This window comes from Tursiops truncatus, chromosome 5 (assembly GCF_011762595.2).
Source record: "Tursiops truncatus isolate mTurTru1 chromosome 5, mTurTru1.mat.Y, whole genome shotgun sequence".
Taxonomy (NCBI): domain Eukaryota; kingdom Metazoa; phylum Chordata; class Mammalia; order Artiodactyla; family Delphinidae; genus Tursiops; species Tursiops truncatus.
The window spans coordinates 33,106,194-33,118,509 of record NC_047038.1 but is presented as its reverse complement, the minus strand read 5'-3'; the positions used below and the strand labels follow the sequence as shown (position 1 = coordinate 33,118,509).

The window sequence follows — 12,316 nt, the reverse complement described above, 5'->3', positions numbered from 1 at the left end:
CACAAGCGGAAATTCTTTAGAACTTGTAATTGGATTGGCGGGGTGGTGTTTGAGGCATTCAGGGATTGACCATATCTATCAAGTACTCGATTATATAAAAAGCCCCAAATGAGTTCTATAATTTAGTTAATGTCATTGAAGCCATTTATCAAATAAAAACGTTAGCAAAAGGTTTTTTGTTAGCTTGTTTTTAAACAACAAACTTGCCAGAAGTTACTTAATTGCTTTGTGCCTCAATTTCCTTATCTGTTTCTACCTCATTGTAAGGTTGTAAGCATTAAGTTAATTAAAATATGTAAAGCTTAGAATACTGCCTAATATATAATAAACACTCAATAAATATTAGCCATCAATAATATTTATTACAAAAAACATTTTCTACTCAGTCTAGAAAACTTTCAGAGCAACTATTTTTTAAGAGGCATAACCTTGAAAGTATCATTTAGCCTGTTTTTCAGCAAAACAATAAAGGAAATACAGTTTGCATTTTTTGAGCGTCTTTATTAATGTTAGGTTGAAACACCTGAAAATGCCATTTTTGTAGGAATAAAAACAGGGTAATATCAGCAAGTATATAGAGTTAACTTTCATAAATCATTTTGTTAGAAAAATTAAATATATTTCAGTGAGATGCATTTAAAATAATTCTAAGAAATGGAACCTCAGCATGCAATTAAGCTTTCGAAAATAATTTTAAAATAATTAAAATATTGCTAACATAAGCACGTTCAAGGGGTGCTACAGATTGAACATTTGTGTCCCCCCCACCCACATCCATATGTTGACACCTAATCCTCAGTGTGATGGTGTTTGGGGGTGGGGCTTTGGGAGGTGTGATCTTACAAAAGAGGCCTGAGAGAACACCCTTCCCACTCCCACCATGTGAGGTTACAGTGAGAAGACGGCTGTCAATGAAGAAGCGGGCCTCACCAGACATGGAATCTGCTGGTGCCTTAATCTCCAGAACTGTGAGAAATAAACCTTTCTTGTTTATAAGCCACTCGGTTTATGGTGTCTTATTTTAGCAGCCGGAATGGACTAAGATACAGGCTACGGAAGGAAAAAAGGCAGTAAACATCTTCCTGGTGAAACACTGACTTTTTAACCAATACAGTTCAACTTTTCCAAATGAAATCCTGTATGAAAAGACTAATGCAGCTCCAAAGAGGTAAAAAAATTAGTGACTCTCTTTTCATTTGAAGAAACTTAACCCAAATTATTACTTTCAATCATAAAATACACTCTCATAAACAATTCTAAAGTTTCTAACTTTAGAACTTTCATTTCCTTTTTAGAGAGGTGAAGAAATGCTTGAGAATAGGTGGCTTCCCTGAAAGGGAAAATTAAAAATCTTGATTCTCAGATCTAGGAAATATGAATCATTCAAATGTAGTAAGGAAAACTTAAATGATGCAGTTTGGCTAGAGTGAAAGATGAAGGCACTTGTACACACACATACTGATTACTTTATATTTTTACAATGTATATTATAACCTAACCAGGGTAACAGGGTAGAGAACACAAAATAGGAGACAACAACAGCAACTTACCATGCTTTCCCCGAGAAATATCCACATACTGGCACAGTCTGGGGTGCGTGATGGTCTTAAGGATTTGAAAGCGCCCTAAAATTTTGATGGAATTTGGTGTGAGAGGAAGCCCGTTGCTCCCACAAACATCATGTGGCAGAGCAGAGGCAAAGAAGGTAAAGGCACCCATTTCGGCATCCTTCAAGGGAAACATTTTTGGAGTCCTAGATCTTCCAAGATAACCTAGAAAAGGAGAGAAGTTTTTGATAGATCAACTAGACCTTAAGCCAGTGTTTTCTGACCTTAAACATGATAACTAATATAACTTGGAGGAAAATGCCAATCTGTACACTTTACAGTTAAAAAAAAAAAGTTAAAAAATTTCAAGACAATATCAAAGAGGAAAAACCACCCAATCATGAATTTATATTGCAGCTCTAAATCAAAATCAAAGATTTTCAATGGCATATAAAGGAAAGACAGAACATTCCCTCTACAAGGATGTCTGACAGTTCTAAGAGTTTAGAGGAAGTTTGTTATTGCATATTCATATCAGTAAGGCTCTTCTCTTTACCTAAAGCTTGAATAACCCACAGAGTTTCCTTTTTCAGAGTGAGGGGAGTCAGGAAAAAGGAAATAAGGATACCAACCAGAAACTTTAAATAATCAAGGACTCTATTAATAGTATAAAAATTAAACTAGATAACAGACAGCACTATAATGTTACTTAACTAATCAATTTTTGTTTCTGTGCTAGGTGCTTTACAAGTGATGTTTTAATCCCCTCAATGATCTTGACAGATGTTATTGCCTCTAGGTTAGAAATAGATGTTCTATGTGTAGATCCTGAGGGGTCCTAGCAGCATAGATTCCAAAGCAAATGGTGTCCCAGAGTTTTATCATGGAGCAGCCTGAAGATTAAAAAACTTGCTCCAAAATCTGAATCACATTATGACAACCACAACAAAAAAGGTCCTCCAACAAAAAATATCTCTCTCACCCACGTGTCTCATGAAAAAGACATTCCATTGGTCAAGCATTGCATTCTTCTCTTCTCAGCTTTTACAATAAAAATCTGGAATTCTAAATCAAGTTAACAGACTGCTTTTCATATGCCTGCCCAGAAACCTCATTAAAACATTAAAAAGAACTGTTTTAAAATGTATAAACTCATAACAAGGAAGAGGACAGAAAAAGGCCTTGAGCTGATGAAAGACTTCAAGAAACTCCTGTAAAGCATTTTGCATATAGAAGAGTATTGTCACAAGAAACAGAAAGAAGGATGCTACAACCTATGATACAGTCAAGAAGTTTTGCTCAGCCTCTTCAGTTCAGAGGCTTCAGATTCATAGAAGGCAGGAACAATGGTGAACAGCAGCAGTCATAAGAAGGTTTGAAATGAGAAAGATAATTTGAAAGGCTGAAGAACAGAAGAGTCAACTCTGCCACCAGCCCCCCAGTATTGGCCAGTTATTTGTTTGTTTGTTTGGTTTTTCTTGTTGTTTTTTTGGTACGCGGGCCTCTCACTGTTGTGGCCTCTCCCGTTGCGGAGCACAGGCTCCGGACGCGCAGGCTCAGCGGCCATGGCTCACGGGCCCAGCCGCTCCACGGCATGTGGGATCTTCCCGGACCGGGGCATGAACCCGTGTCCCCTGCATCGCAGGCGAACTCTCAACCACTGCACCACCAGGGAAGCCCCTGGCCAGTTATTTATCCTCTAAGCAAAAGAAAAACAAAAAACAAAATGGTTCATCCCTAAAGGAATAAAATAAACTGTGTGAGAATTACAATAAATAGTTGGTATGAGCACCGTGGACAAAAGCAAACTCCTCTTAATTCTGGAATTTGTAAGACCCCAGTTAAGATCTGGCTGTCTACCAAGCCATCCTAAAACAGGGTATTCCAGTCAAAAAGCCTATCCACATACAAAATGCTCCCAGACAGTCTTCCTTAACTCTTAAATGAGGAACTGTCCAGGAATCATCAGATAGTTGAGGAAAGACTATAGCATAAAGGGCAAAAAATAAAATAAACCAAAAAAAAAAATCTGCCCTGGATGCAACCAAAATAATTTATGAAAAAAAACCCCAAACCAAAACTAACTCTAATAAATTTAGAAAGTTTTGAGAAAATTTTGAGAAGATATTACACCAATTATATAAAAAAGGAGGTATGGAAAAACATATTTTATAAAAGAATGAAAAGGAATTGCCACATATATGAGAAGATAAACCTCATTAATATTCAAGAAATTGTTCATTAAAATCACATGAGAATTTATACCTGTGAGACAGTAAAAATTAAGAAATCTGATAATACACAATGTTAGATTATGGAGAAACAGAGTGTAAATTGGTACAATGACTTTGGAAGACAGTTTGACACTATTTTGTTCCTGCAGAAACTCCTACACACATACACAAGCAGAAACCAAGAAAGATCAGGGTGGTATTGTTTCTATTATCTCTAAACTGGAAACAACTTAAATGTCCACACAGAAGTGAATGGCTAAATAAACTGTGGTACATTCATTTGATGGAAGAACACACAGGATGGAAAACAAGCAAACTATAGCAACATTTAATAATACAGATGAATGCTAGAAATATAATGTTGAGCAGGAAAAAAAGTCACACAAAACTTATGCCAATATTCATAAAATTCAAAAACCATAAAAGCTAAATAATAAATAATTCAGGAATACTTACATATGAGGTAAGAATATATCCAAAACTTAAAGGAATTAAAAAGAAAACCTGAGGCTAGGGTTACCACTATATGAAAAACAGTCATAAGATTAGGGAATAACCCATAAGAAGCTTCAAAAATTTTGAGTAATATTCTTATTCTTAATTGGTGGGTTAAGGGTGTTCATATTATTATTATGCTCCATAATTCCCATATTCTATATTTCTATCTATTTATATATATGTGCTATATACAGTATATTTCATAAAAATTGAAAAAAATTTTTAAATTTTAAAATGAAAAATATTTTTAAATACAATGAATTGATTTTCAACAAAGGCCAGTGAATTCAATAGGAAAAGGATAGTCTTTTTAACGAATGGTGCTAAAACAATACATCCACATGGGAAAAAATTAACCTCAACTCCTACTGCTACATCCACAAAAATCTGATATGGATTATAGACCTAAATGTAAAAGCTAAAACTGTAAGTCTTCTACAAAAAAAAAAACCCCCAAAAAACACAGAATATTTTTGCAACCTTAGGATAGGCAAAGATTTCTGAAGCAGGATAAAAAAAAGCCATAAAAAATTAACTTTATAAAGTGGGCTTCATCAAAATTAAAAACATTGCACATCAAAAATCACATTTGAGAAAATAAAAATCCAAGCCAAAGTTAAGAAAAATATTATTTATATCTATATATAACATTTTTATCAAATAGATGTATATGTATTATATGTATGTTTGTATATATGATAATAGACTTAGAATATATAAAGAATGCCTACAACTCAATAATAAAAAGAAAAACAAAAATAGGTAAAAGTCTGAAACATGTATTTTTCACAAAGAAGGAATACAAATAGACAATAAGCACATGAAAAAGTTCTCAATATAATTAATCAGCAGGGAAGTGCAAATTAAAAGCATAACAATATACCATTTCACACCTACCAGAAAGGCTAAAATTGGAATGACTGGCAATACCAAGTGTTGAGAAAAATGTGGAACTGGAGCTGATACTCTGCTGCTGATGGTAGTGTTAAAATGACACAAGAACTTTGAAAAACTGTTTGGAAAACTGTCCTAAAGTTAAAAATACCCCTTATGACTCAGAAATTCCACTCCTACTCGGTACTTACCCGAGAAAACTTAAAATATTTGTCCATAAAAATACTTGTACAAGAATGTTCACAGAAGTTTTACTCATAACAGCCCCAAACTGGAAGCAATGTAAACATCATACAAGTGAACTGATAAACAAGTTGTAGCATATTCATCCAATGAAATGCTATTCAAAAGCAACAAAAAAGGAACAACCATGCCAAAATATGGATGTATCTCAAAAATATTATGTTGATGAAAGCAGTAGACACATAAGAGTGTATATCCTATGGCTCCATTTAAATGTAGTTCTAGAACTACAGTTATAAACTATAGTGATAAAAAAGAGAATTGTAGTGCCTTGGCTGGGTGGGTGTGGGGGGGGGGCGGGGACAGGATTGGAGAGGGAAACATAGGAACTTTCTGGAGTAGTCCAAATGTTTCACATCTTGATTAGGGTGGTGTTTGTCACTTTTGTTCACATGTATCAAAACTCCTCAAACGGATCACTTAAAATCAGTGTACTCTAATATATGTAAATTTCATCTCATTTAAAAAAAGAAAATGAAACAAAATTAAGAGAATATGAGAAAATAATAATTTTAAAAGTTAGTGCTTGGTACTTAAACATATGATTACCAAACTAGATAGAAGTGTTAGAAAATAAAATTGAGACAATTACTCAGAACATGAAGCAAATGGGTAAATAGATTAAAAAAAGCATAACAGAAAAGTTAACACACATAGTGAATCAACCCAAGAATTCAACAACCACCTTATAGGCATTTCAAAAAAAGGGAACAGGGAAAAATAAAAGAGAATAAATTACAAAAGATGGGAGAAAATTCCCCACAATTGAAGGGAAATATGTACCTTCAAATTAAAAAGGCTTCTAATTTCAAGGAGAATAAATGAAAGAAGACCCAAATGGAGACATTTATGCTAGCTCCATCAAATGAGTTAACTGCAAGGAGAATAAACTCAGACCAAGACATGCCATGACAAATTTTCAAAGCATCAAGCATAACTAAAAATTTAAATCATTTCAGAGAGAAAACAAATAGTTCAGGCATCAACAAATCAAGATCAGACACTCATTCTCATGAGCAACAACAGAAGTTAGAAGATGGTGAAGCCTTGAAAAGTTGGAAGAAACATAATTTTGTTTCTTTATCTAGCCAAACTATCATTCATAATAGCAAAATAATAATTTACAACTACGCAAACATTAAAAACTAAAATCACCATCCACATACCTTCATGAATAAGTTTCTTTAGGATGTATTCTAACAAAACAGAGGAGAAAACCAAATAATAAAAGACATGGAGTTAAGAAACAATGTATCTTACTCAAGAATTCAATGAATATAATCCAGTATAGAAGCTGCACCAAACGACTAGAAAGTAATCTGTTCCAATTAAACAGAAGGGAATATCTTCAAGCAGAGTAAGGGAGGTTCTCATACAAAGAATGAGAGGATGTGGTGAATAGAGCACATGCATCTTTTCCCTCAAAGAAAGTGCAAAGTACTCTGTGAAAGTGAGGAGAGCCAAAAGCTACATTAGAAGTATATAATCCAAAAAATTAAGCACATTTAACTATGGCATAATTTTTGTTATTGGAGAGGAAGAAAGAGTAATCAGTTGGACGTTAATATTACAAATCTTCTTGTTAGAGTGGTACAAAGGTCATGAAATTAAAACATTGGGAAGGAAATGTATAATAGCATATGTCTTGGCTCAGCATTGAAGATTATTTACAAAGCTATAATATTGTAACATTTTACTAGTTTTTAAACACATAAACAAAGCAAAAAACAACTGCAGTTAAGAAATATACTGTAACTATTAATAACCTTGACAACGTACAAGTAAAGGTCCACCTAAGGGAAGGTGGGAATGGATGCAGTTTCTGTGGCGGTAAAGGAAGGTAGAGTCTCTACTTCCCTCATTTTACAAAATAAGGAGCCAAATATAAGTATTTTCAAAAGTTCATATGAAAAAAATTAAGTTTAAATATATTACTTAGAATTCTAAAATTAACCAATATGAAAACTAAAAATTGAGATAACGATTCAAAAATTTGTAGAAGAGGGCTTCCCTGGTGGCACAGTGGTTAAGAATCCACCTGCCAGTGCAGGGGACACGGGTTGGAGCGTTGGTTCGGGAAGAGCCCACATGCCGCGGAGCAACTAAGCCTGTGCGCCACAACTACTGAGCCTGCGTTCTAGAGCCCGTGTGCCACAACTACTGAGCCCACGCGCTTAGAGCTCGTGCTCCCCAACAAGAGAAGCCACGGCAATGAGAAGCCCACGCACAGCAACGAAAACCCAGTGCAGCCAAAAAAAAAAAAAAAAAAAAAACCCACAACATTGTAAATCAACTGTATTTCAATAAAAATTATTAAAAAAAAAATTGCGGTCGAGAGGTTGTGGATGTTGTGGCCTATCTTAAGAAGTCAATTAAAATAAAAAGAATTAGCAGTTTAACTTGTTCAACATACAGACCTAAAATTAGAAAAGGTTAAAAATTATTATCTCTGAAGTAACATAACTGAGGGTAGGAAGGAAGAGCCTGAGCTGTTGCATTTTATTAGGCAGTCCTTTTATACTATGCTATTCGATCTTCCATTAGATACTTCTGTCACTTAGACAACTAAAAATCAAATAACCAAATAAAGAAAATGCAAATAATTCAAAACGATAGAACAGTAGTTGGCGTTAAACATTTCATCAGTGTTCTGCTTCAACTACCTCTTAGATGGGTGCACATAAAGGTTTACACATAACAAATACACAGACATAGATTTTTTTCCGCTTGGTGAGTGGAAGAAAGCCAGTGGAAAAAACAACTGAGGTGAGAGATTAGTTGAGGAAAAAAAACAACATAAGGAGTTGGGTTTGAAAATTCATTCATTCAACAAATATCCTGAAGCTCCTATTTTAAGTCAGGTGTTTTTCCAGCTTCGGGGCCACCAGTGAACAGGACACAATATCCGCCCTCAAAGAACTTTAAGGGGAAATGCATCATAAAGGGAAAAAGGTAAAAAAATAGGGCAAAAGATGCATATTTCGTTACGAATAAAACAGTTTACACATTTCTTCAATGGGTTTCATTTATTTTATGTACTTTCCCGCAAAAAGTTGTTTTTCTGTCCCAAATAAAAACATGGACAAGACGCCTTGAAAAGCAACCACTAACAATTCTAAAGAAACTTCCACTCGTTCACATTCTTTCACTGCACAAGTGAATGCCACATCTGGACAACTGACTAAGCCTTTGAAAACAAGAAACAAACCAAAGCAAGAGTTTAATCTATGTTGAGCAACGGGAGAGCCGATTCCAAATTCTCTGAAACTGTCAGGTGGAAGATCCTTTCTAAGAGCCGCCTGCAGTCCTCAAAGGACTCAGGTGTGTAGGGGGAAGGCGGGCTGTAGGTAGGGATGGAGACGGTACTCAGCAGCCAGCAGCTGCACCGGTGGTCTCTATCACTCACGGCGGAAATGCGAGGCCGCTCGCTGCACCTGACCTTCCTCTACCTCCCACCAGCCCCGACCACTACGACACAGAAAACTGGGAAACCCAAATACCTGCCTCTGGGTCTGGGGACGCAGGCGGACACAAAGACAAGGGGATGGAGCTCCTACACAGGGCCCCAAAGCTGTCGCTGGAGCTGGTGTTGCCGCTATTGCTTAGTGCACCAGACCCTGCATTTCAGGTGCTTCTACAAGAGGCTGCTCCTGGAGCGCCGGGAGCTCAGAGATTGCCCTTTGCCCGCCAGCTTAAGTCAGCCGGAGTTGACTGCCTCGCCTCCGGCCAGGAGAGCGACCCCAGCGTTCTCCGCTGACAGCTCCCAGCTCTCCCCTCGACCACCCTCAGCTCGGCCTTTTCCTCTGACCTCACAGCGTCCGCGACGAAACTCTAAAGAAAGACCCCGACGTCCGGCGTCTTGCCTCTCGCCCAACCTGGCGACAAAATACAGAGACCGAGGAAGAGGTGCGGAATGGTTGGCGTTATTGGCTGAAGGAATGGACGACGGGGAGTGTGGTGTGGCAGCGCACGGGAAGGGGGCCACTGAATTTGAAGAAGAATCTGTGGACCGCTCAGGCGTTTAGCGAGGACACCTCATTGGGTCCTTTCTTGCTGCCTTCGTGAGCGGGAGGCTGTTCTTACCGGCTCCGGGCCGAGACGGCCGAGGTTCCGCCTGTTCACCGGTACATGTGAGTGTCGTCCGCAGAGGGTCCCGGGGTACGGGGATTGCGAACATAAGAGTCCCCTGTCCCTTAGTGGCCTTCGGATAATAGGACCTGGCCTGCGGGGAAGTCGGCCCACAGCAGCGCCAATCTTGGCATGAGGAAGTAGGGAACAGCTTGGGACCTTTTGAAGGAGCCAAGTTTGAGAAATGGGATGCGGGGCCGAGGGGAAGGATGTTACTGGAAAAGATATATGCACAAACATGTTTATTTTTGCATGTGTGAGAGAACCGGGAGGCGGTGACAGGAATTCGTTTATTCCACAAGTAGTTATTCAGCGCCCACCATGTTCTAAACACTGTTTTAGGCATCGGTAAAAAGCAATGAACAAAACAGACAAAAATTCCTGTCTCCCTGTAGTTCACATTTTATTGAGCATACATACTAAACAAAGTTAAGAAAAGCATGCCGTATCTTAGGTCGTAATGACTGCTGAAAACAAAAATAGTGAAGCCGGGAAGGAGGATATAGGTTGAAATTTTAGTATGGCCAAGGAAGGTCTCACTGAAAAGATCACTCTTCAGTCAAGAGCTGACAGAAGCAAGAGAGTTAATCGTTAGGCTGTTTTGGGGAGGTGCAGTCAGGCAGACGGACCAGACATTGCAAAAGCCATCAGTCAGGAACTCTCCTGAACAGCAAGGAAGCCTGTAGGTCAGAGTTGAGTGAAGCAACTAAAGCTGGAGAAAGAATCAGAGATCCGGAACAGGTCATGAAGGATCTTGAGGGCGTCTAACCCATTGGAGGGTTTTGAGCAGTGGAGTACTTACTTCCTTTTTAAAAGAATCTCTCTAGTTGCTCTCAAGAATAGACTGGAGAGAATGAGGTGGAAGAAACACCAGTTAGGAGGCTTTTACATAAATCCAGAGGAGATATGATAGTGGCTTGACTAAGGGTGGTAAGAAATGACCTGTCAGATTCTTAGTGCTCTTAATTTAGGTATGCAAGAATTTTAATGGATGGCCAGTTAATTTTCTTTAATTAGGTTTCGGAAACACTTTTAAAATGACTTGTATTGTGAGGTTAGGAGTAACAAACACGAGTTAAAATCATGGCTTTACCATTTAATATTTGAATGGATTTAGACAAGTCACATAATTTCTCTGAGTTTATCTATAACCTTATTGTCTCACAAGGTTATAAAGATTAAATGACAATGTATGTAATGTGCCAGGCTCATTAAAGTAGTGGCTACTGTTATTAACTGTGTTTTTGGTTAAGAAATGGAAGAAAGATAGTGGTGAGTACATCTGTGGGTGGAAAGGTTTGGTTAAATCCTATTGGGGAAAATCTGAGCCCGCTAAAACATGACCTTGTTTGGTAAGTGGGCCATGGGAGACCTAGACATACCCCTTTTAAAATTTTATACATATGTCACTGGACAAAAAGGTTTTCTGTGTTAATGTCCGTAGTATCTGAAACACATGGACTGTCTTCTCTTAGCCATACCCTCATAGCCATCCCTTAAGCCCTCCAGGATCCCCAGTGTCCTCATTAGTAAACGGGAAGAAGGCTCTCTGGTGAGTAGAGAAAAACAATCAAGCATAAATACAAATTTCCAGTTATAAAATGAATAAGCCATGGGGATGTAATGTACAGCATGGTGACTGTAGTTAATACTGTTTTGCATATTAGAAAATAGCTAGGAGACTGGATCTTGATGGTTCTCATCACAAGAAAAAAATTGTAACTATGTATGGTAAAGGATGTTAACTGGACTATTGTAGTGTTCATCTTGCAACCCAATCAAAAAATGGGCAGAAGATCTAAATAGACATTTCTCCAAAGAAGACATGCAGATGGCTGAGAGACACATGAAAAGATGCTCAATGTCGCTAATTATTAGAGAAATGCAAATAAAAACTACAGTGAGGTATCACCTCACACTAGTTCGAATGGCCATCATCAAAAAGTCTACAAATAATAAATGCTGGAGAGGGTGTGGAGGAAAGGGAACCCTTTTGCACTGTTGGTGGGAATGTAAATTGGTACAGCTGCTATGGAGAACAGTATGGAGGTTCCTTAAAAAACTAAAAATAGAGCTACAGTATGATCCTGCAGTCCTACTTCTGGGAATATATGTGGAGAAAACTATAATTCAAAAAGATACATGCACCCCGGTGTTTACTGAAGCATTATTTACAATAGGCAACACATGGAAGCAACTTAAATATCCATCAAGAGATGAATGGATAGAGAAAATGTGGTGTATATATATACATACACACACACACACACGATGGAATATTACTCAGCCATAAAAAGAATGAAATAATGCCATTTGTAGTAACATGGATGGACCTAGAGATTATCATATGAAATGAAGTCAGACAGAGAAAGACAAGTATATGATATCACTTATATGTGGAATCTAAAAATGAACTTACTTACAAAACAGAAACAGACTCACAGACATAGAAAACAAACTTATGGTTACCAAAGGGGAAAAGTATGTGGGGGGGGGGGGTAAATTAGGAATTTGGGAGTAACTTATACGCACTACTATATATAAAACAGATAAATAACAAGGACCTACTGTATAGCATGGGGAACTATACTCAATATTTTGTAACAACCTATATGGGAAAAGAATCTGGAAAAGTATGTATATATGAATTACTTTGCTGCACACCTGAAACTAACACAACATTGTAAATTAACTATACTTCAATAATAAAAAAAAAAGAAAGTCACACAGCTAATGAGTGGCATAGCTGGCATTTGAATTCATTCCCTGATC

The 12,316-nt window shown here is 37.4% G+C and overlaps 2 protein-coding genes across 8 annotated transcripts in view; one reads left to right on the top strand and one right to left on the bottom strand.

Annotated features, from left to right (window-relative positions):
• Positions 1–9,224, bottom strand: part of TBCK (TBC1 domain containing kinase) — a 240,499-nt gene extending 231,275 nt beyond the window's left edge. For 3 of the 6 annotated variants that reach the window (XR_004526637.2, XM_019927768.3, XM_073805004.1), the window contains exons 1-2: positions 8,921–9,223; positions 1,551–1,772 (exon numbers count right to left, since the gene is read on the bottom strand). Coding sequence is in view for 4 of the 6 variants with exons in the window: in XM_019927768.3 (XP_019783327.1) it covers positions 1,551–1,743 (193 nt within the window). In the remaining 2 variants the exon portion in view is untranslated. Of the gene's footprint in view, positions 1–1,550; positions 1,773–8,916 lie in introns of all 6 variants that reach the window. The other 3 variants (XR_012331921.1, XM_019927771.3, XM_019927769.3) reach the window with 2 other exon arrangements.
• A 198-nt stretch (positions 9,225–9,422) lies between these two features.
• Positions 9,423–12,316, top strand: part of AIMP1 (aminoacyl tRNA synthetase complex interacting multifunctional protein 1) — a 168,117-nt gene continuing 165,223 nt past the window's right edge. The window contains exon 1 of one of the 2 annotated variants that reach the window (XM_073805005.1): positions 9,423–9,546. In XM_073805005.1, coding sequence (XP_073661106.1) covers positions 9,545–9,546 — 2 coding nt within the window. In that variant the 5' untranslated portion in view covers positions 9,423–9,544. The remainder of the gene's footprint in view (positions 9,547–12,316) is intronic. The other variant, XM_033856796.2, reaches the window with a different exon arrangement.